This window comes from Peromyscus maniculatus, chromosome 9 (assembly GCF_049852395.1).
Source record: "Peromyscus maniculatus bairdii isolate BWxNUB_F1_BW_parent chromosome 9, HU_Pman_BW_mat_3.1, whole genome shotgun sequence".
Lineage (NCBI taxonomy): Eukaryota > Metazoa > Chordata > Mammalia > Rodentia > Cricetidae > Peromyscus > Peromyscus maniculatus.
In genome coordinates, this window is record NC_134860.1 from 63,227,182 (window position 1) to 63,249,321 (window position 22,140).

The window sequence follows — 22,140 nt, forward strand, 5'->3', positions numbered from 1 at the left end:
ACTCTGTAGCCCAGGCTGGCCTCAAACTCACAAAGATCCACCTGCTTCTGCCTCCCGAGTGCTGGGATTAAAGGCGTGCGCCACCACCGCCCGGCGCACACCAGCCTTTTATGTGGATGCCGGATCCAAACTCAGGTCCTCTTGCTTATACAGCGAGCACTTTACCAACTGAGTGTCTCCTGGTCCACATGGGAAGTTCCAGCAGTGAAGATACCATGGCAGCTAGCAAGATGGGAAGTCCCTTCCTCACAGACCCAACGGGTGTCTGTGCGACCTGTTTGATTCCATCATCTGCTCACCGAGTGGCATCTCATGCACATTTCTGTGTGACTCGTGGTATCATTACTATGTTATTGCTGCCCAGTCATCTATACCGCACCACAAGCACACTACAGTGAATTTGGACAGTTCTCCTGTCGTTGGACAGGTTCTTCCTCAATTTTGGTTACGTTTTTGTTAAAGAGTTCTCAACTGATATCACCACTTGAGAAACAGCGATGTCCGGCACAGCCGTGAGCACACTTGGTGCCTTTGTTCCTGCAGACCTTATTACATGAGAATATTGCCACAAACGCACAAGAACCTGGGTGATAGATAGCCCTGCTCCGCGCTCAAAGGCCTGTCCAGACTCCAGTGGACTTGTGCACAGCCCCTGCCTCCACACATCGTCTTTTCCAGAATGCCATAGAGCTCAAGTAAAGAAGTTCACAGCCTTTTCATAGTTCCGTCTTTTGCTTAGTAATACATTCATCACCATCTTCTCATAACTTCTTCAGCCCTGAATTAATATTCTATTGTCTTGATGTACCCGTTTATCCATTTACCAACCGTAGGACCTTTTAGTTGTTTTCAAGTTTTGGCAATTATGAATAAAACTGCTGAAGATGTCTGTGGGCAGGATTTTGTGGACCTTAAGCTTTGAGCTCCTTTAAGTTAAACACCAAAGGAGCATGATTACCAGGTCCTCTGGTGAGTGTGTCTATACATTTGTTTAACAAGCAATAGCAAAGTCTCCCACAGTGGCTGTGCCATTTCTCATCCCACCAGCAAGGAGGGTGGGCACCTCTATACCACGCTCTTTTTTCACCAGCCAGATATCTGATCTAGCCTTTGGCCATTGCACTGGATAAGGAGCAGGGTCTGCTGCTTTGATTGGCATTTCCCTGGTGGTTCCTGATGCTAGCGTCTCCAGATGCTCACTGGCATCCTCTTTGGGGAGTTGCGTCCACAGACCTTGGGCATTAACCAGGTTGTTCAGTGTTAACGGCAGTCCAGGCAGGTGTGGCTTCTATGTGTATCTTTCCTAATCTGGGGCCTGTCATCTTCAACTGTGTTTTTCAGTCATTTCTGCAGCACAGATGGGTTCTTCAGCTGACAGCTCTTGGGTTTTTTGTTTTTTGTTTTTTGTTTTTTTACATGTTTTAGCTCATTCAGACCAATAAGCTGAAGCACTACCCCAGCATCCATGGAGACTTCAGCAATGACTTCAGACAGCCGTGTGTGGTGTTCACTGGGCATCCTTCCCTCCGGTTTGGGGACGTTGTCCACTTCATGGAGCTCTGGGGGAAGTCTAGTCTCAACACTGTCATATTCACAGGTAAGAGTAAGCAGGTTCCTATCCTTTCTATTGGGCTGACAGTGTATGAGCCTCCAGGATAGAGAGGAAAGCATAAATGTGACCCATCAACCTTGCACACATGTAATCTCAGCACTGAACAGGCTGAGTCAGGAGGGTGAAATTACAGGGTAACCTGTCTCCAAAAATAAAATAAACAGGAATAAAATAGATAGGAAGGAATAGGAATAAAGGTGTGCTGGGGAACTGTGTCAAGCACAACTTTTGTTTCTGCTCTTTTTGACTCTTTGATGGATTTTGTAAGGTGTTGAGAACCTCAACAATTCCAGTAGTTGGTCTGGTTTTCACCAGCTGGGGATTGTTTGCTTGGCTGGATCTTGGGTCTTTTGACTCTGGTCTGTTCTGATGTACAGCTGCTCTTCCGTAAACAGAGCCCTCAGGAAGGAGCAAGCCTTGAGTGAGATGAGGCCAGGCAGAGGTGATTTAGGAATCTCCCTATGTTATCAACTATGGTCTCCACACTGCCTTGAAGTTTAGAAATCTCACAAGCTGTGAAGTCAGAATCCTGAAAGCTTGTCGTCCCCTCAGCCTTGCCCACCTGTGTTAGGGCTCTAGAGCAGCAGAACCTACGTTCATTTGTTCATATAGGATCTATAGGATGGGATTTATTGGAGTGACTGAATATAAATATATATTCATTCATTCATATAGGAGCTATACGATGGGATTTATTGGAGTGACTGAATATATATTCATTCATATAGGATCTATATGATGGGATTTATTGGAGTGACTGAATATATATTCATTCATTCATATAGGATCTATATGATGGGATTTATTGGCACGCCGTACAGGCTGCAATCCAGCTAATCCCACAGTGGCTGGCTGTGAATGGAAAGTCTAAGGATCCAGCAGTTCCTTAGTCTACAAGGCTGGATGTCTCAGCTGGTCTTCAGTATATGCTGGAGTCCCAAAACAGTAGGCTCTAATGCTGGGAATCGGTGTGATAGGAAATCAAGGGCAATCGGGCAGAGAACAAAAGCTCCCTTCCGTGTCGTTATTCAGACTTCTAGCAGAAGGTATGGCCCAGATTAAAGGTGTGTCTTCCCGCCTAAAAGGTCCAGACTAGAAGTAGATTCACCCACTTCGAAACAAACAAAAATGATCTCTCACAGGTGTGCCCTCCAGTCTGGATTGTAATTTATTTCAGCTGTAGTCAAGCTGACATCCAAGGACAGCCATCACCCCATCCCTAGCCTCACGTTCTTCTCTGTGCATGGATCATTGGTAACCCCTGTCTGGGTAGCTCCAGGCCTTAAGGAAAAGTAGATTGGCACCTCAGAGTAGCGCTGGCCCACAGTGGCTGTCCACACAATGTCCTTCAACCTCTTCTTTCTTATAACTTCATAATTCCTTTGAAGAACTGGATTTTTGCTAGCAGGATGGCTGACTGGGTAAGAGAGCTGCTGAGCATGAAGGTCTGAGGTAACTCTCTGGTGGAAGGAGACACGCCCACAAGTTGTCCTCTGACCTCCACACACATGCCATGGCACATGCACACACCAGAAAATAAAAATAGCCTTAGTAAAAATGATTTTTAAGACTTGGGTTTGGGGTTAGAGAGTGTAATTACACCAACAGCGTCTGGGTCAGAGCACATGAGCCCTGCCCTGTGCTCAGCCTCAGAACTATCGGCAGCCCCAGACAGGGACCACCAGGAACGTGGCTGTTGGATTCCTTACCACCGCTGCAGGAAGGTACACACATGGGGTGGAAGCATGGGAAAGAGCTTCGTGCAGGCTCTCAGCAGGGACAGGGTGACAGACTGATGCATACATGTTGGGCTCCTTCTGCATCGGGTGCCCTCACAAGAATTCTAGTCAGTCACCTCAGTGTCCTGTGTAGAAGGCAAGAAAATAGCCAGACTAGGGTAATGGTTACTCATTGGGCTTGGTGCAGTGTTGAGTTTTGTGTCTGTGCTGGATATTTGAAGGTTTCCGTGGACTCTTTGGTCCCTGAATAGCCTTGTCTCACATTGGTGCTCTGTGCAGTGTACATCCAACAGGAAGACACAGTGGCTCAGCTCTACCAGGAGCACTCGCGACCCTCAAGGACTGCTTTGCTGTTCTCAGACCACCCCTGGAACAAAAACATTGATCCACAAAGCCTAAAGCTTGCCTATCACCAGGATTTTGCTGCTGAGGTTGTCAAGACAACACTGTGTAGCGAGGCAGGAGCTTGTCTCCTCTGCTCTCTGATGAACTGTGACTGACGTGACAGTAGTTACAGGATTCCATGGGCACAGTGAGAGAGGCCAGCTAAGAATCCCAGGCTGTGAGATGCCCGGTTGCACTGGGCATTGTGCTGACATTTATCCTGGCTTGTTGAGTTTCTGATTGCCGCTCAAGTGAGGCAGAGTTTTGCCCACCTTTTCTGCTTATGTTATGACCACTGTATAGTTTTCCTTCCTGGGTGGCCATGTTACCAGAGTTTTAGAATGAAAGCCTGGACTCTGGAAACCCTAAGAAGCTAGGCGTAGCCACCCATCCCTGATAGGCCAATTAAACACAAAATACAGGGAAAAGCAGAGAAAGATTTACTCGGTATGGTCGTATTATGAAGAACAGGTAAAGGGATCCAGTGACCACCCCTAGATCTTATGTTGGGGTAGCAACATAAGATTTGAATAGAGATCTAGCAGTGTGCCTTGTTAGCAATCCTGGCCAAGATGTGGTTCTGCCTGTCGCTGATCCATCATAGTCCTCTGCAAAGTGGTCCTGTAAGTGTTGGACTGTGAGCTCTCGTCCTGGGAGCTGGGACGGGGTCCTCCTCTGGCCCTTTTCTGCCCCAGCATGGGGAAGTTTTCATTCTTTGAGGACCCTTGCTTCAGTAGCTGGATAAGCTGAGGGGAGGGGCTCAGTGTCCTAGCCTGTACTTGTCCCTCGGGTACACCCCTATGGGTGGTGAGCATAGTATACTGCTCTCTTGGCCAGCAGCTCATTTGCTATGCACAATCCCTGCCATGCAGACACTGGTGGCCCTTGAGAAAAACTGGGGCCTGGGATCCTGGTGGGAGAGTGACGGTCTCAGCAGGAGCCTGTTGACAGGGCCTCGGGGTTTGTGCAGCCTGTGAGATGTGTGATGTCAGGTAGGCACCGGGCAGTGCTTTGTCTCCACCTGGGGGTTAATTCTGAGCAGCTGATTGGTATTCCTGGGACCTTACCAGGTCTTGTCACTGTGACTTACCATTTGTTTCGTAGAGGGGACACAAGAGAACGTATATCTCATTAGATCTCAGCTTTTTATCTGGAACTTTAGCATTGATTCCAGGCTGAATAAACTATCACTGTGATGCTTGCCAAATGGCAAGCTCATATACTTTTCCTTTTTTCTTCTTCTTTTTGGAACAGGGTCTCACTATGTAGCCCAGGCTGGCCTTAAACTAGCAGTCTCTTGCCTCAGTCTTCAGGGTGCTGACTTTACGGTGTGTACTGCCACACGTGGTTCCTTTTCCTTCTGTTTGTGACCTGGTATTCTGTTTAGAGAAAAGCTCATTTACTTTTTTGCCCGGTATTTGTCTCAGCCTACACCCATGTAGAGTGTAGCTTGGCGGTGTCTGTCAACTGTGTGTTAAAGTCCAGTTTACACTTTCCAGAGCCTGATTTCTCCTACCTCGAGGCCCTGGCTCCTTACCAACCGCTGGCCATGAAGTGCATCTACTGCCCGATTGACACTCGCCTGAACTTCATCCAGGTTGCAAAGCTGCTTAAAGAAGTGCAGGTCTGTCTCCTCTGTGACCAGGCTCTGGGTGTGGCTCCTCGTGAATCAGCTCTGCACAGCCCCAGTGTGAAGATGCCTGTTCCCCTTCAGACTTAAGGAACTGATCTTTATTCCCTGAAAGTTTCCGCTCCAAAGAAATGGAAAGGGGGAAAGGCGGTATAAACAGGTCCTTTGGATGAGGACCAGTTGTGGCCACTGAGAAGCACATGGTTGCCGCTCTCCTCCAAGTCAGTCACTCAGCTAAGTCCCGGGTTGAGTGACATGGTGGGTTCATGGTTAGTCCGTTGTGCAGAAAGGGAAAGTAGTTCCAGGAAAGGGAGGGTTTCTGCTCGGGGTGGCAGGGGATGAGCCAAGGCCTTGGGATGGCGAGTGGGAGTGGGGGAGGCCATCAGAGCCGGCAAGGAAGACAGCTGGACAGTGAGAGGAAGGGTCCTGATGCCTTGACCAGACTCTCGAGGGCTTGGGTGCCTGCTGAGGGACCTGCTTGAATGACACCCTGGTCATCCTCGGGTGTGGTTGCTTCCTTCATCTCCTAGCTTAGCTCTTTCATCCTCTTCACAGACCCTGCATCATGAAAGGTGCCCTTTTATAAAAGGCTAGGGCAGGGTGACAAGAGACAGGAAGCCGAAGAACCCCCAGAGGGGCAGGAAAGATTGATGCCAGTGCCCCAGCTTGTCACCTTGGATGGACACAGAGCATCCCGTGTGCTTATCAGCATGCAGAGGGAATGGCTAGGGACCTTGTGCTTCTCATCACTGAGCCACTTAAGTCCAGGGCCCTAAGCCAGCTTCACACTCCTGTGTCACATGCTAATACTAGAAATCAGAGCTGTCTGGTCCCTGCCTTCAGTGAGTACCATCCAGAGGAGGCTCAGACTGAGGCAAGGGACACAGAGCTGTCAGATGCTAGCCAGGTTAGAAACAACACAAGGCCCTGGGAGAAGTACGAGCTCAAAAGAACAGCGCATTCGATCCAGCCAGGCCTCGCTGCTGGAAACCTTTACTCTTAAAAGGATTTTGGCGTAATCCAGACTCTTAAGTCAGAGCAGGGACAATTCACTGACCTATGGATTACCAGCATTAGTGTTCAGCTGGGTGATGTCCGTACAAATATTTCATCCCCAGTTTGCTGTCAAACTCAGGTAGGCATGTGACCTGCAAGTTTCCACTGACCTAGGGGTAACCTGAGATACGCCAAATCCAGAATGCTGGGCTAGCACCAAGCTGCAGTTCCTGCTAGGCAAGGGCTTGTAATAGCTGATAGGGCGAGTATTACAGAGAGACTGCCCCTGAGGAGCAGAGCTCAGTTAGCGTAGGGAGTAGACACAGTGGACGGCACCACAGAAGTTACCTAGATGTAGTGAAAGGTGAAAGCAAGCACAGACAGGTCGCAGATCGTTCCCTCAACCTAGGTTCCTCAGCAGTACTCCTCTCCCATCAGGGTGTGAGAGAATGTGCTCTGGTGGCCTGATTAGTGGGCTTGGGCATTCAGGATGCTACAAGGGTCCTGAAGAGGCCTGGGGGCGCTGCTCCGCACCCAGCTCTGCCCTTTCTTGTGACGACCTTGTCCCTTTGCTCCTCAGCCCCTGCACGTGGTCTGTCCTGAGCAGTACACCCAGCCACCCCCAGCCCAGGCCCACAGGATGGACCTCATGATCGACTGCCAGCCACCACCCATGTCCTATCGACGGGCTGAGGTCCTTGCCCTGCCCTTCAAACGACGCTATGAGAAAATTGAAATCATGCCAGAGGTGAGCTGCTGTCCTTTCGCCCTTAAACTTGAGTTTTTGACAAAGTGCCCTCAGGGACCCAGCCAGTCTGTCACAAACGGAGGAAAGAACACAGACCCTCAGGCACGTGAGCTTCAGAGGGGGTCAAGGTTGTCGTCACACAGTACAGTGTAAGACAGAATCCGAAGTGTTGTTTAGCCTCAGGCATGGAATGTGCCTGTGCAAGATAAAAAGGGTTAGAATCTACTGCAATTAGGAATGTCTCCCCAGACAGCAGCATCTCTGCAGCCTCTTTGATCTAGTCTTACAGGAAGGAGGATTTACACACTGAACTGTCTGTCCTCAGGCCTGTTGTCCAAGAAGACCGCTTACGGGGGGTGGGGACTGTCGCCCTCCTGGAGAGCTGGTGGGTTGGGGCTCTAGGCTGACTCTCGTGGAGGCAGAGCTGTGGCCGGTCACTGTCCTCTCTGAGAAGCCCCACCTTGAGGCCTTGGAGGTAGCTTAGCAGGGAACCTCTCACCAGCTTGGTCCCTGTGATGCCATCCTCAGGCCTCCCATGCCAGCCTGACCTTGGCAGTGTTTGTGAACAGGGCAGAGTCAGGTGTTGGTAACTGCACTGCGCCAGTCTGGCACACCTCCCACTCCTCATGTTCCTTAGTTCCCAGGAAAGCTCTCCCACCTTGTTTGTTGATGTTTAAATGCTATCAGCGACTCCTCCCCAGCTGATACTGAATGCCAGTGCTTACGTAATGGCCTCTTGCACCTTTCCTTTTGTTTTTAAATGAAGGCACCCTGTGCAGATCTGCACAGCTGAGGCCAGCACCCAGCCAGGCTGAGCTCCAGGACCCCAGCGGTCCGAGCTCACTGCGTGCGGTGTGTGCACTACAGCTGCACAGGAGAGGCACCCTTCGGTCACTGGAAAAGACAGTCCCACAGGGGGGCCACTTGTCCTGCCAGAGATCAGAAAGGCAGAGTCCACTTGCCCTGGGCCCCTGTCTCCCCGAGTGCCCCCCCTCAGGGAACCCATCTGAACCCTGCGTCTGCTTTCAGCTGGCAGACTCCCTGGTGCCCATGGAGATCAAGCCCGGCATCTCTCTGGCAACTGTCTCAGCTGTGCTGCACACGAAGGATAACAAACATGTTCTTCAGGTACTGAGGGCATGTGGGAGCCCAGGAGAGACCCCTCCCCTCGGGAAAGCTCTGGCCCCCAGCCAGCTCCCAGTTCCCCATATCCCGGTCACTGAAGGTCAGGTTGAGTGAGTGAGATGTGTGGGTTCCTGAAACACAGAGAGCACTTTATACAAATTCTTCGCCACGTGCCTCAAACCACACAAGCCATCCTGAGGAGTGTCCCGTTGCCCCGCTCTGGAAGTCATGGGCACGTTCCTGGGGAGCCCCAAACCAAGCACTACGGGATGAGACCTGGGAACAAGCTCAGCACGAGCCTGGCACGTGTAGGCAGCGCTCACTGCTGAAGAATCCCCCTCCCCACTTGGACCGGGTGGCCTGTGTGCCCCTGAGCTAGCGCTGAGTCCCAGGCACTGTGCTGGTGCTACCTGCCATGCCTTCTCCCTGCTAACCCTCACGGAGCCCCGAGCCCAGGCTTTCTCCACCCTCAGTGTCCTAACGTTTCCACAGCTGTCTGGTTTACCTGCTGGACACTACAGTGTGTTCTTGGCCATCGTGCCTGGCTGTGGCTGCCAGTGTGTTAGGAGGGACCTCATCAGCAAGTAGTAAGATCCCTCAAGAGGTAAACACGGCTCTGGTTGAAGGGCAGATAAGATGTTCCCAAGCACATGGTTTGCATTAACCCACATGGAACCCAGGTGATGAGGAGCCTGGCTTTTCATGCCCCGGGGGACTTCAGACCAGCAGGGTCATGATCTCAAGTCCGTGAAGAGGCTCTCACTGCAAGCCGCACTTCATTCTGCCTAGCCCCCTCCCAGGCCCGCCCAGCCCACCAGCAGTAAGAAGAGGAAGCGGGTGAGTGAGGACGTTCCTGACTGCAAAGTGCTGAAGCCTCTGCTGAGCGGCTCCATCCCAGTAGAGCAGTTTGTGCAGACCCTGGAAAAGGTGAGCTTGCTGGCCTGGCCTGCTCCTAAGTAGTATATCCTAACACTAACATGTCACAGAACAAGGGGACGCTCAAAACGGGCTAAGCCAAAGGACCACTTCCTTCCCGGGCTCTCCCCAGCACAGCGTACAGACTCAGCACCAGCCTTACCTCCAGTTTAGAACTAGGGAGCAGAACTCCAGAAACCAGTGTGGTGCATTAAGGACTGCCTGTCCTCCCTGGAGCCATGATTTTCACAGGAAGACCACTACCATCCAGGAGAACTAGCGTCATTGTGGCTGGGTGGGTCAGTGATTCGGTCAGAATCGTGATGAGGACAGTCAGTCCCGTCCCTGTGGCTGTCTATCCCCCGGGTCCCAATGGCTGCTTCTCCCAAAGGAGAGGTTGTTTTGTGTATGGGTATTCTGCCCGCTTATCTGTGTATCATGTACATGCCTAGTGCCCAAGGAAGCCAGAAGAAGAGGATGGATCCCCTGAAACTAGAGTTACAGTTATGAGCTGCCATTGGGTGCTAGGAATTGAACCAGGGCCCAGGTTCTCTGAAAGAACAGCCAGTGCTCTTAACCATGGAGCCATCTCCCAGCCCTGAAGGGGGAGATTTCTTGGCTGCGCTGGTGCTGGGAAGGGGCGGCGGGTAGCACACTATCTTAAAGATTTTTATAATTTTGTCTTCAGTCACAGGATTGGGGTGGTCACTGTTTCCACATTATCACCTTGCTGGGAAGAGGGGATGGGTTGGAGATGGCACGGGCATGCTTCTCGGAGAACTGGGCTAGCTCCGTACATGACGCCAGGGAGGGACAGTCTGCTACTAAGCTATTAATAACCCAGTGTCTCAGCTGCCGGCTTCTTTCAGGTCTCAAAAGCACGCACGGCTTCCTGTCTCGGTAGGCTTGGTCCTCATCTTTTGATTTTCCCAAACTGCGCTCAGGATCTCTCACAATCCTGCAGATGAGCAAAGGACCCCATCTCCCTCGTGGCCCGACAGGGCTCCTGGTTCCTATCTGAGTTTTTAGATGATTAGTCCTCAAAATAACTTGCTTTTCCACAGCGACCTTACCTTTTCTCCTGCCTGGCTCGTCCAGGAGCAAGGCTCTTTGATTGCTCGAGCGCTGCATACCTCACCTGCTTCCTTCCCAAAGCCGAGCAGGTGTTGTCTGCAGCCAGGGACAAGCAGTCCCCCTGCACCGGGCCCTTCACTGTTTGATGTCCCACCCGGGCAACTCTCTACTTTAGTGGTCCTTCTGGTTTCTAAGGAGATGCTACAGTTAGCAGTAATGGTGGCTAGAGAGATGCTGCCAGACCCCTAGGTTCTCTGAAGGTACCCAGTTAGCGGTACCTTCCTGTGACGAGTGAGGTTTTCCCTAGGGCTCAGAACTGTGGAGACGGAATGTGGGCAGGTGCCAAGATCAACAACCTGGTGCTCCCCCCCGAAACCTCAGAGTCTGGATGTGCTCAAGTCCCTCGTACACTCCTAAATGGTGGGGATTCAGCTGTTTCCCTGACTTTGTAGGTTTGGGGTCTTCTATAAATATGAGACTCCGGTGGATCCGGACCCCGGTAGTCCAAAGAGCTGTGGTGGGAGTCATGCCAATCTCGGGTGCTCAGTCAGGCCTTGCTTTCAGAGTAACCATCCTCCTCCTTTCTCTTGAACAGCATGGCTTCAGTGACATTAAGGTGGAAGACACAGCCAAGGGCCATATTGTCCTGCTGCAGGAAGCCGAGACACTCATCCAGATTGAAGAAGACTCAACTCACATCATCTGTGACAATGACGAGACTCTGAGGGTACGATTGCGGGACCTCGTCCTCAGGTTCCTACAGAAGTTCTGAGTGGGGCATCCATGAACTCCAAGGCCTTTCACCTCAGACAGTCTGGTGGTGGTCTCTGACTTCCAGAGAGGAGAGGTGTCTCTGGGCCAGGACCTGCATGTCCTTGTACTTTGGGGATCCTGTCCTTTGCGGCTCCGGAGCTCTTGAGCAGCTTGGACGACAGCATGACAGGCGTCCTTTGCTAAGGGAAGTGTGAAAATGACTGGCCTGTGTATGTTTCAGGGTCCGAGGGGGGCAGCTCTTGACTTCCCTGCCTACACCTGATAAAGGACTGTCCCCCAAACCAGAAAGCAAGCCTACAGCTCTGTTCTGTGGCCCATCCTCCTAAAATAAACATTATTTTTATAGAAGTACCCTGTTCTGTTAAACCACAGTCTAAATAATGATTTAATATCTGGGGGCGGGGGTCTGAAACTACACCCACCAATGAAAATGCCACAGCACATCTAACCTCTGACTTAATCATAATCCAGCCCGGTTTATAAAAATGCCGCTATAATCCCAGTGCTGGAGAATTCAGTCATCCTCTGATACACAGCAAATTCAAGGCCAGCCTGGGCTCTTCAGACTCCGTCTCAAGAAGCAGAAACAAGCCAGATATGGTGGTGCATGCCCTTAGTTCCAGCACCTGCCTCCTGAGTTCGAAGCCAGCCTGGTCTACAGAGTGATTTCCAGGACAGTCAGGGCTACACAGAGAAACCCTGTCTTGAAAAACAAAAGAGAGGAAGAGGGAGCAGCAATCATGAATTCAGATATATTTGAATTCTGTGAAAAGGTACTTCTTACACAAATAGGTGACGACCTTGTTAGGGAGACCCCTGAGCAGTACAATCCAAGAATTCAGTGAAGCCTTCTCTAATGAAATGGCAAAACAGCCTAACGACGTGCACCTCTTAGAGTGCGTATCCGGTTTGGTGGCGCGTGGCTGCTGCTCCACCCCACTAGCCGACAGACATGCTGCTCTCCAGCCCCTGCCCGCACTGCGGGAGGAAGGGTGGTCTCAGAAGGACCCTTCAGAGATGGCTGCTTGTGGATCACACTGGGCCCGACCACGTCTAAGAAAGCCAGCTTTGCAAATAAATGGCAGTGCCTTGGACCTGGGGAGCACGGGTGGGAGGACAGCTGGAAGTCTATCAGCCATGGTGGTGCAGGCCAGGGTGCTCAGTTTCTCCAGAGATGGGGAGACCCCAAGTCCAAGGCCAGCCTAAGCAATTGAATGAGATCCTGTCTCAAAAAGAGGGCCGGGGGTGCAGTTAGCATGTATCCTAGCATGAATGAGGCCCTGGGTTAGGTCCCAACCGTGAGGGAATAAAACTGGCCTAACAGCTGAATGTCACAAGGGGTTTTTAGTGACATGGGAGCTATAGGATGTGCTGTAGAGGGGATGGCACAGGCTCTGGGAAGGCTGGTGATCGCTCTCCTGGGATTGTGTCTGGGGTGAGCTCTTGACTGGCAGACGAAAGGGATTTCACTTTCTCATCTTCACCGTGGGCACATTCTGCCGAGGGTCCTGGAATGTACCTCAGACTCCACTACGTGAGCCCACCTGGGAGGGGCCGGACTGGGGGCCTGCTCTGCAAGCTGGGTGCTGTTTCAGGAGATTGTGTAGGTGAATCACCTTCTTTCTCGTGAAACTTCTGAGAGATCAAACTTTAAACATCTTGGAAAAATGAAAATGTATTATAAAGCTCAAAAGACCCACACAGACATTTAAATACACTGTCTACCAGGTATGCATCCAGAAAGAAGTGCCTTGGGGACAGTCAGTCTGACTTTGGTGAGTCTGATCAGAGGGCCCGGAGGCACTGATCCTCCAACAGACTGATGCCTGGCAGGTGGGATGACCTAGAAGTTACAGAGGGTAATTAAGTCACCAGCACCCACTTGGCCACAGAAGCTAGATGGAGACAAAGCATTCTTCCAGCAGAGTGTGGGGCTGCTGTCCCAGGTACAGGGAGAGAGCCAGGTGACTGACTAGGGTTAGATATTTGGAAGCCACAATAGGTTGGTTAGTAGAACCCACAGAACTAATGAAAGCTGCTTGAGACTGGCCCTGGCTCAAGAAGTACCCACTGACACTCGAGAACTCCACCCAATGGGCTGGGGATTTAGCTCAGCAAGCGCAAGGCCCTGGGTTCAGTCCTCAGCTCCAGGAAAAAAAACAAAAAACTCCACCCAAGCCTAATGGGTATCGATGACTAAATGGAGCCTGAGGAACCCGCTTTTGCCAATTCTGTTTTCTATAGTCTCAGAGGGAGCCCACCGAGTTAAGATAGCCTGGTGCTCCAGGCGCAGCCCAGAGAAGAGGTCACGGAGCCACTGCTCACCTGTGATCTGGGCCTTCCCAGTGTGGAGCAGTGAGCGCCCATCTTCTAGTCTTCCTCCGTCCACTCACTGTGCCACAGGAGCAGGAGTGCCAGGCAGCGCTTGAGGCGCTGAGCACAACCTGAGTGACAGACTGCCCTTGCTAGAGTACACGATTCCATTTATTTTGCACAGTCTTCTGTAACTCACTGCCTGCCTGTTTCGAGACAGGGTCCTGACATAAGTAGCCCAGGCTGACCTCACCACCACGTCTGTCTGTCTAACAAGTCTTGCCCCAAAGGCTTCAAGCATGGCTCTACTGCTGTAACAAGTGAGCTCAAACCTAGCAGCTGCCAAACAGCAGCCCACCGTTCTGTGGCTCAGGGACCTGTTGTGGCTCAGCTGGAGTGCCCAGCCCAGCTCCTCTTTCCTCACAGCCCCAATCCAGTGCTGGACGTGGGGCCTGAAATACAGAGTTTCAGTGAGGGTCCCCAAAAACGGCCAGTTTGTGGCTCCTGCCCTCTACATCTGCCAAGGTCACATGACTCCTGGTCCATTCCTCTCAGGCAAGGGCACACCATATTCCATCTCACTCCACAGCCTCCGGCCCACAGCCCTCACCATATCCTGGGGAGGCAGGAGTTGGCTTTTCCAGATGATGTAGAAGGACCAACAGGAACCATCACTGTGTGATGGTGCACTGAAGAGCTAAGCAACCGGGACACCAGGCTGCCACTGCGGGGAGGCAGATGGCGCCTGTTTTCAGGCCCTCCTGAAACAGTGGGATGACGACATATCGATGCGTTATTTTGAACCTGGGGTAGGGTGTAAGTAACCAGCTCTGGTTCAGGAGGAGGACAGCTGAACCTGGAGACAGACGATACAGAACTGAGCCAACGATGGCCAATGCCACGGGCTCCAGCCAGATCATGAGCTTAAATCCTGGGGGTTTTATTCTGCAGTCTCCACAGCTTCGTGGGCCCCAGGCGTCAGTCCCGCCGCCGCCGCCGTCAAATGGTTTATGTATTTCAGCGTTTGCAGCTTAGCACCATGGTGTCTGAGCAGGGTCTTTACCTAGGTCTTGTCATTAGGTGTCAGGGTATCCTGCGCCACGGGGGTCAGTCAAAGAAAGAGGTCACTCCAGGATGAAATTGTAAGGCCTGTGTGGCAGAGGAAGGTCCAGCCTCTGGTGAACTGAACCCTAAAGAGCCGTACAAAAGGCATATTTATTGACTGTGCCACAAAGTTGTTTTTTGGGTAAAGTATTTCCTCCTACAAAGGTCCTATCTAATCTATATGTCTCTCCAGAGGAAAACATCACATGCCCTCGTGACTTGAGTCCTTTACTGTGTAAATACACAGTAATCCAAGAACCTCAGGTGTGCCAGAGGCATCTCGTGACCAAAGTCACGCAAAGGCCTCAATACCGCCCACCCTGCAGAAAGACAAATGTGTTTTCCACAGTGATTCTTCAAGGTCAAAGTGCTCCTAGAAAACAGCTATTCACCCTAATGTACAGTGACTCTGCCTAATTCCTACAACAGTTAGGCACCAGTAACCTTGCTTGTCTCTCACACAGGAATTAGAGGCCATAGGATTCCATCCCTTGACCCTCTAGTAACCACAGTATCAGTTCCTAACTCTGCTGTCTTCCTGATACACAACTGTGAATACACCACAGTGAACAGCAACCTAATCGTTCTAATGGACGTATTTCTACCTAAAGTGCTACTAGTCAGGGCAGCTCACACCTGCAACCCCAGCACTCAGGAGGTCAAGGCAAAAGGATTGCTCAAGTTCAAGGCCAGCCTGGGGTACCTAGTGTTTTCCAGGCTCACCTGTACTACAAGGTGTGAACATGCCTCACAAATAATAATTTAAAAATATACTTCCTGATTGGTGCTTTTATACTTTGAAATAATGGCCTTCCAAGCCTGTAAGCCTATCCCTCCAGTCACCAGTGAGCCCGGGTACAGCTCCTGCTGCTGGGTTTTGTGCTGTGCACTTTCTCTGCTTACTTCAGCTCAGCAGAGCCCAGGTCTCCCCTGAACTCCAGGACAAAGAGGAGCACATTCCCAAGACCTCTGAGCATGCGGCACTGAACACACCCAGCATCACCGCACGTACAAAAGGCAGCGATCACTGCAGAAAACTGCAGTGTGCAAGTGTGCATCGCCTGACACCCCTGCTCACAGGTACCCACTGCAGGGAGAAAGGTGGGTCCACTGTGGACTTGCTCGTCAGTGTTCACAGCAGCTTAATTCTGAAACGCTCAACTCGGGAAACGGCCCAAGTGCCCAAGATGCCTCCAACTCCAGGCAGTCCTCCTGCCTCTTGAGCACTTGGACTGCAGGTCTGCACCGTCACACCTGGCTCACTCATCATTGCAATGCACATGGCTGTTAGCAAGACAGTTACCCCCTTTCCACCCTTCCTGCCGCCTCCCCCAGCAGAGAGTCTAAACCCCACCCTACACATATCCCCCAGTCATTCAATGCCTGGGTACCTTGGAAGCAATCCAGCTCACTCTGCCATGGGTTCAGCCTGCCCCGCTCTCCCGTCAGGCGCCCACTAATGGCTTGGTGCCTTCCTCGGTGGGTGCTCCTTCTTCAGTGGCTAATGCACAGCACACAGGAGGCCACGGGCAGCCAGCAGGGCTGCTCTGCCAGGAGACAGGACAGCAGCCACTCCTCGGCACACACCCCAAGGGCAGCTGCGGCAGGGGAGCAAAGCCTCTACATTTGAAACACATGGAGAGCCAAGCAGGCAGTTGGCTTCATTTCAGTCCCCCGCGTTTGCCCATGTGCGCCAAAGCCGGCTCGCCATCTTACGGAAGCCTGGCAGTTTTTGCCACTTTCTGAGACTACACCTCTAGCCGATGGCTGTGACCCCACCCGTGCTGTGGGCTGACACCCCAGTGTCTGAGCACAAATACTCCACAGCAGTGCCCATACCCCACCATCTGGAACCAGCCCTAACACTTGAGCGACAGCGCCACTGACAGACAGACCCCGCTGACACTCTGGATTCCACAGGTGGGCCTGAGGCAGAACTAAGCCAGAAATTCTGAATAGGCCTTCTCTGTGGATGCAGTGAGATCGTTTCCATCACAGCCTCCTCAGTATTCTGGGCAAGAAGTCTAACTATGGCATGAGTCCCCCCTCTGTTGTCCCCAGCAGAAGTACACATTTAAGTCCTGTCAATCTTCAATGTCAGGGCCCTGGGCTCCCACCTGCAGAGCCAGAAGAGGGCCTGCCCCTGGAGGCCTTCCCAGGGTTCCATCTTCGACAGCCCAGGACAGCACTTGCTCTCAACCCCTGTAGCAATTCTCAGATGCAGACAGCAAATTCTCACTGCACCCAGAGGCCACCCCCACCAGGTCAGCAGAGGACATCACAGCACATTTGTCAAGGCTGGTGGGAGGAGCCAGAGATGGCTCTTGGGGTTAAAAGACCCGTTGCTCTTGCCGTGGACTGGACCTCCATTAGCACACACATTGGGTGGCTCACAGCTGTCCCTAACTCTTTTGGCCTCAGTAGGCAGCTGCACAAGTGTGCTTATATAAACACACACAGTCACACACACATGCACACAAGAGAAATAAATCTCTTAAAATTCCCGCTGGTGTGCAAAACGGACACTGGCTGACCGCCTGGGCTCACGCTTGTCCGGCTCCCCTTATGGCTCCCTGGCTGGAGTCGGAGTGCTCCCATCTGGCCACGCAGAGGCCGCTTTGATGAGGCAGGCGGCACCTTGGCTCAGGTAACTCTTCTATCCCTGCTGGGAATAACCAAACACCTCCAAGCTTGAGTTAAAGTCTCCATTTATTTCGTTTTTTACAAAAATCCAACGTAAGACCTTTGTGCTCACGGTTTGAAAGGGGCAGACAAATTATGTTCTCAGAGCTGCCCCAGGCAGCCCCACCCTCCAGCTCCACGTTCACTCAAGGGCCACCCCAGACAGGAGCATTGTAGGTGGTCCACTGGCCTGAGGCACCCTGGGAGACTGTCACTCTGTGGGTGGCCCTTGCCCTCAAGATAAAGAGCAACTGAAAAACAAAGCTGTCCGGGCCCTGGAAGCTGAAACAGGTAGCCAGGTGTGCCCCTGTTAGAGGAGTCTGCACTAGGGGGTGACCCATGAGGAGCTGCACCCAGCACCAGGCAGGCTCCTGACACTTGTTTCCAAGCATGTCCCCTCGCTCCCCAACCCAAATGACAAGCAGTGTCCAACCGCTCTGTCTCTGCCTCTTGCCTCTGAAACAGAGTCCACAGTCACTGTCCACACTTGCTGCTGGGGTCCTTCAGTTAGTGTTCCCACCAGGCCCAGGGATGCCATCCCATAGGATGCTCTGACATCACTATCCCTGAAAGACACTGCGATGATACCCATGAGTGACCAAAACAGTGCCCTACAAAGGAGTTCTACCATAGAGACTGACTTTCTCATCAGGTGCCAGAGCATCAATGTACAAGTTCTCACATCAAAAGAAACAAGGCCGACAGGGATGGGGCTCATGGCAATACTGGGAAGTAAAAAAAAAAAAAAAAAAGAAAGAAAGAAAAAAAGTAGCAGCCACATATTTAGCAAAAAAAACACCACACTCTTTGGCTCCCCTGAGGGAAAAGGGCCACCGCTACAAGGAATAGTAAGAGGACAGAAAGTTGGGGTAAGGAGTCTGGACCCCTTTGCTGAGTGGCCAAGAACTCAATGTCCCAGGTGGCCCTTGGCGTCAGGTTCGAGAAAACACCAGTGGAAGTTCTACAGCAGCCTGGTCCTGCTGGCCAGAGGGCCTCCCAAGGCCCATGCCAGCCCTACAGCAGGAGGATCTACAGAGAAGTCGGGACAGCAGGCAGGAAAGGACCCCGAACAGCAGCGCTCGGTCAGGGCCGAGGAAGACAGGACTGGCTTAAGGCAGGTGCAGGACAGACCTGAGCTCTGGTTCAGCTGCTGGAAACACTCGGTCCCACTTCAACCACGTGGGGCTAGGGTGACAAGTCACAGGCTGAATCCCTGACACAACACAATGCTTCCAGTTTCTGGCTGCCACCATGCCCGAAATTAGCTTATTTCACTTTCGGCCCTGGGGACAGAACCATAACGAGGAGTGGAGGAGAGTGATAACGTAGGGGTGAATGAATGCCAAGACCAGACTAGAACTCTCCTAGCAAATCCCAGACCTTGAAAGAGGGGGCTTCCTACAGCCAACACGGCATCAGGGATCTAAACCCCATCGGCACAGGATGGAGTCCAGACGGAAGTGGGAAGGTGAGCTCACCTGGGTGTCCATCCCAAGTCACGTGCCCTGCTGTGAGACTCTGGAATCCTCCAAAGGACTCAGGCTAGTTCTACACCACACAAGCTCCCAGCCGAGGCCTTCTAGCCTGCCAATTTCCTGTTGTCTCTTCCAGAGAAGCAAGGACTACAGGCACCCGCCACCAGCGCCCTGCACCAGTGCCACCAGGAGGGTGAGCTGAAGAGCCACTGGGCAGCCTCATCCCTGCCTCCGTATTCTCTCTCAAACACAGGAAGGGATGAGAGAGGAGCAGAAAGCCCAGTGACAGGAAGTGCCGCCTGGCACCAGGCCCAGGCCCCCCCCCCCCCCCCGAAGCCCGGGATCACGGCTCCTGGTCCGCACAGTGCAGCCTCCAGCAGGAGAAGAAGCTGTGTTAGCGTCACTGAGGCAGCAGAAAGGGGTCAGAATAGATCAGGAGATCTTGCCTAGGCCAAGTCCATCCTGCTTATTTCTGCAGCGAGTGCCCCTGGGAGGATGGGGCTGCAAACGACAGTCCAGAGGCAGGGTCAGTACCCTCTCCACCAAATACAGAGCCAGCTAGGTCCCTCCCTTGGAGAGATTGGCAGAAATTGCAGGTGGACCCTCACCCCACCAAATTGTGCGTGTGTGTGTGTGTGTGTGTGTGTGTGTGTGTGTGTGTGTGTGTGTGTGTGTGTGCACGTATGTGTGTACATATACGCACACATATAAATAAGCCTTGAAGGGCAGATGTGAAAACTCTCTTTAAATAATAATAGCTGTTACTGAATTTAAAAAACCACGAACCAGCCGTCCTGGGCTTATGAACTGGTGACTCTCCAGAGTCCCCAGAGTCCTCAGTGTTCACTCTCAGTCAGTGCCCTGTGCAGAAGCCCTGAGTCTGCTGACCGGGATTCTGGGCCCAGTGTGGCTGACTTCCGGATCAAGACAGGCTAGCCTCTCCACTCCTTCCTGCTGCCTCCCCGCCAAGGGTCTGGGCCCCGCCGCCCAGATGTCCCCAAGGTCCTTCAATGCCTGGGAACTTGGGAGCGACTCCCCTCACGCTGCTCCTCGTCTCTTCGGCACCGGCAAGGCCCTAGATGAACTTGAAGCACTTGGTCTTGTCGTGGGGCAGGCGGGTTTTGAAGAGCACGGAGTCCACCCTGAACTGTGTGTACAGGAGGGGCATGTAGCCGTACACCTTGACAAAGAAGTTGATACACTTGTGCCGCTCGTGAAAGTGAGAGTCATCATGGGACAGGGCCTGAGGGCACCCTGGGCATCGGAAAGTCCACCTCGATGTCACCTGGAGACAGGAGAAAGAGCAGGGTGAGAACACGGTGTGACTGCTGACAGAACCCTGCAGCGAGGCCAAGTCCACAGGGAAGCCGCTGAGCCAACGGCCACATCCACACAGCCCAGCATGTGCGTATCCAAAACACTCACGGGCTCTTTCCACGTCCCCATACTTAACAGACACAAAGTCTTAGTGTGCCCGTGTTACCGGTCCAAACAAGTCTACCTGCAGTATTTATCTGGGTGGCAGAGCAAGACGTGGTCCACAGTTATTTGTTTTTCAGAGCAAAATACTGGAAAAGCCAGTCAAAACAGAAATAAATCATTCTAAAATACGACATAGCCATTAAAAAGATAGTTAAAATTACATTTTAAAACGTGAGAAAATAGTCTATATTATTGAGATTTCCAACAATTAGAAAAATGTAAGTAACATGATGGTGTCACACACACATGGTCAACCATTAACATAGGTAATTTGGTCTGAGTAGGTATAGCCCCGTGGTCTCAAATATTTGAGTGCTTGGCCTCTAGGCAGTGGCACTATAAGGAGGTGTGGCCTTGTTGGAGGGCTGTGTCACTGTGGGGGCGGGCTTTAAAGTCTCATCTGCTCAAGCTATGTCCAGCATGGAACACAGTTCACTTCCTGTTGCCTGAGGATCAAGATGTAGAACTCTCGGCTCCTTCTCCAGGTCCATGTCTGCCTGTACGCTGCCATGCTTCTTGAAACCATGACAATAACGGACTGAACCTCTGGAACTGTAAGCCAGCCTTAATTAAATGTTTTCCTTTATAAGAGTTGCCATTGGCTGGGCAGTGGTGGCACATACCTTTAATCCCAGCACTCAGGAGGCAGAGGCAGGAGGATCTCCATGAGTTCAAGGCTAGTCTGGTCTATGGAGCTAGTTCTTGGACAGCCAAGGCTACACAGAAAAACCCTGTCTCCAAAAAAAAAAAAAAAAAAAAAAAAGAGTTTCCTGGTCATGGTGTCTCTTAAGCAAGACAGCAACCCTTCACAAAGTTCTGCTAGAATCTTGAGCCTGGGACCCAGCAGGATGAGACCTGGGTGGGGGAGACCGACAAAGATGGTGGACAAAGGTTTTCTTCCCAAGCTCAGCTCTAATAGAAGGAGAATGGCACACCTCTGGCTGCATCTGAAGACGTCTCCTGTGGGACTGAGGCAGGAATTTAAGCTACTTGTGTGCCCTGCACACCCCCAAGATGCTCATGAAGCCTGCGCTGGTCTTAAAGAGGCTGTGAGCCCGGACACAGGAAGAAGGGCAAAGCCCTGTGCGGCATCCAAACAAGCCATACACAGGAGCGAGCGCAGAGGGAGGGAGACCTACAGAAACCGAAGACAGAGGCAACAGGGTGACGGGCGGCTGTGGTGAAAGTGTGTGTGCACAAGGAACTTTCCAGAGACACTCAGAAATCATACAGACATTCAACCAGTGAGCAGGAAGAGAAATCAGCAAGTGAAGGGTACCGAAATTAGAACCGAGAATGGGAAACGAGATGACCAAACTATGTAAGCAAGATGATGAAGTGACGTGGAGAAAAGGTGTAAGGTCATTCATGGAAGCTCAGAACAGGCAACCCTGGTCCTGGGACAGAAACAGGACAGACTAACTCGGGGCAGACGAGGCCTTCCAGTGTCCCGCCTCAGTGCAGGCTCACACTAACGTGTCTGCACAGGAGAACGGAGCGAGGCGGGCGTTTCTACCCTCTCACAAGTGAGACAGTTCAAGAGACATTTTAAGAGTAAGCTGCAATGTGTAGGGTCCACACGCAGAGACACAGCCCCATCGGCCCAGCCTCTTCACTCCACCCACCCACGGCTCCACCAACTCTCACCAAAGGCACAAACCCACACCACACACTTGCATCATGGAATCACGGTTTTCACCGGAGCAGTGGTTTCTTTACATTTTTGCTTGTAATTATGCGCACAGGCGTGTGTCTGTCTGTGTGTGGGTGTGCCCATGAGTGCAGCGCTTGCAGAGTCCAGAAGACAGGAACTGGAGTTAGAGGAGGGCATGAGCCCCCCAACGTGCACGCTGGGAACTGAACTGGGACACAAAGAAGCTGTGACCACCGCCTCACAGCAACACTGTTTCGATATTGCATAAGGCTGGTATAGGAAGATTCCTTTCGGTAACAGAGCAGTTAATGCATCCACCCTTGGCAGCCGCAGCCGGCTTCAGAGGTGAAGGAGAGCCCCATCCCTCACACCCCACAAGTCTACCCAGTGGCCTCAGTGTGAGGCCCTGCCTTACAGCCTACCATCGGTTATC

General features: G+C 52.0%; 2 protein-coding genes across 13 annotated transcripts in view; one reads left to right on the plus strand and one right to left on the minus strand.

The window, feature by feature from the left end:
- Positions 1–11,345, plus strand: part of Ints9 (integrator complex subunit 9) — an 88,970-nt gene extending 77,625 nt beyond the window's left edge. For all 4 annotated transcript variants that reach the window (XM_076545195.1, XM_006988790.4, XM_076545194.1 and 1 more), the window contains 6 exons: positions 1,426–1,597; positions 5,235–5,359; positions 6,942–7,109; positions 8,139–8,237; positions 9,024–9,161; positions 10,819–11,345. In XM_076545195.1, the coding sequence (XP_076401310.1) occupies positions 1,426–1,597; positions 5,235–5,359; positions 6,942–7,109; positions 8,139–8,237; positions 9,024–9,161; positions 10,819–10,995 (879 nt within the window). In that variant the 3' untranslated portion in view covers positions 10,996–11,345. The remainder of the gene's footprint in view (positions 1–1,425; positions 1,598–5,234; positions 5,360–6,941; positions 7,110–8,138; positions 8,238–9,023; positions 9,162–10,818) is intronic.
- Positions 11,346–17,105: 5,760 nt separating this feature from the next.
- Extl3 (exostosin like glycosyltransferase 3) overlaps positions 17,106–22,140 on the minus strand; it is a 91,932-nt gene continuing 86,897 nt past the window's right edge. For all 9 annotated transcript variants that reach the window (XM_016007222.3, XM_076545190.1, XM_006988787.4 and 6 more), the window contains one exon: positions 17,106–19,856. In XM_016007222.3, the coding sequence (XP_015862708.1) occupies positions 19,647–19,856 (210 nt within the window). In that variant the 3' untranslated portion in view covers positions 17,106–19,646. The remainder of the gene's footprint in view (positions 19,857–22,140) is intronic.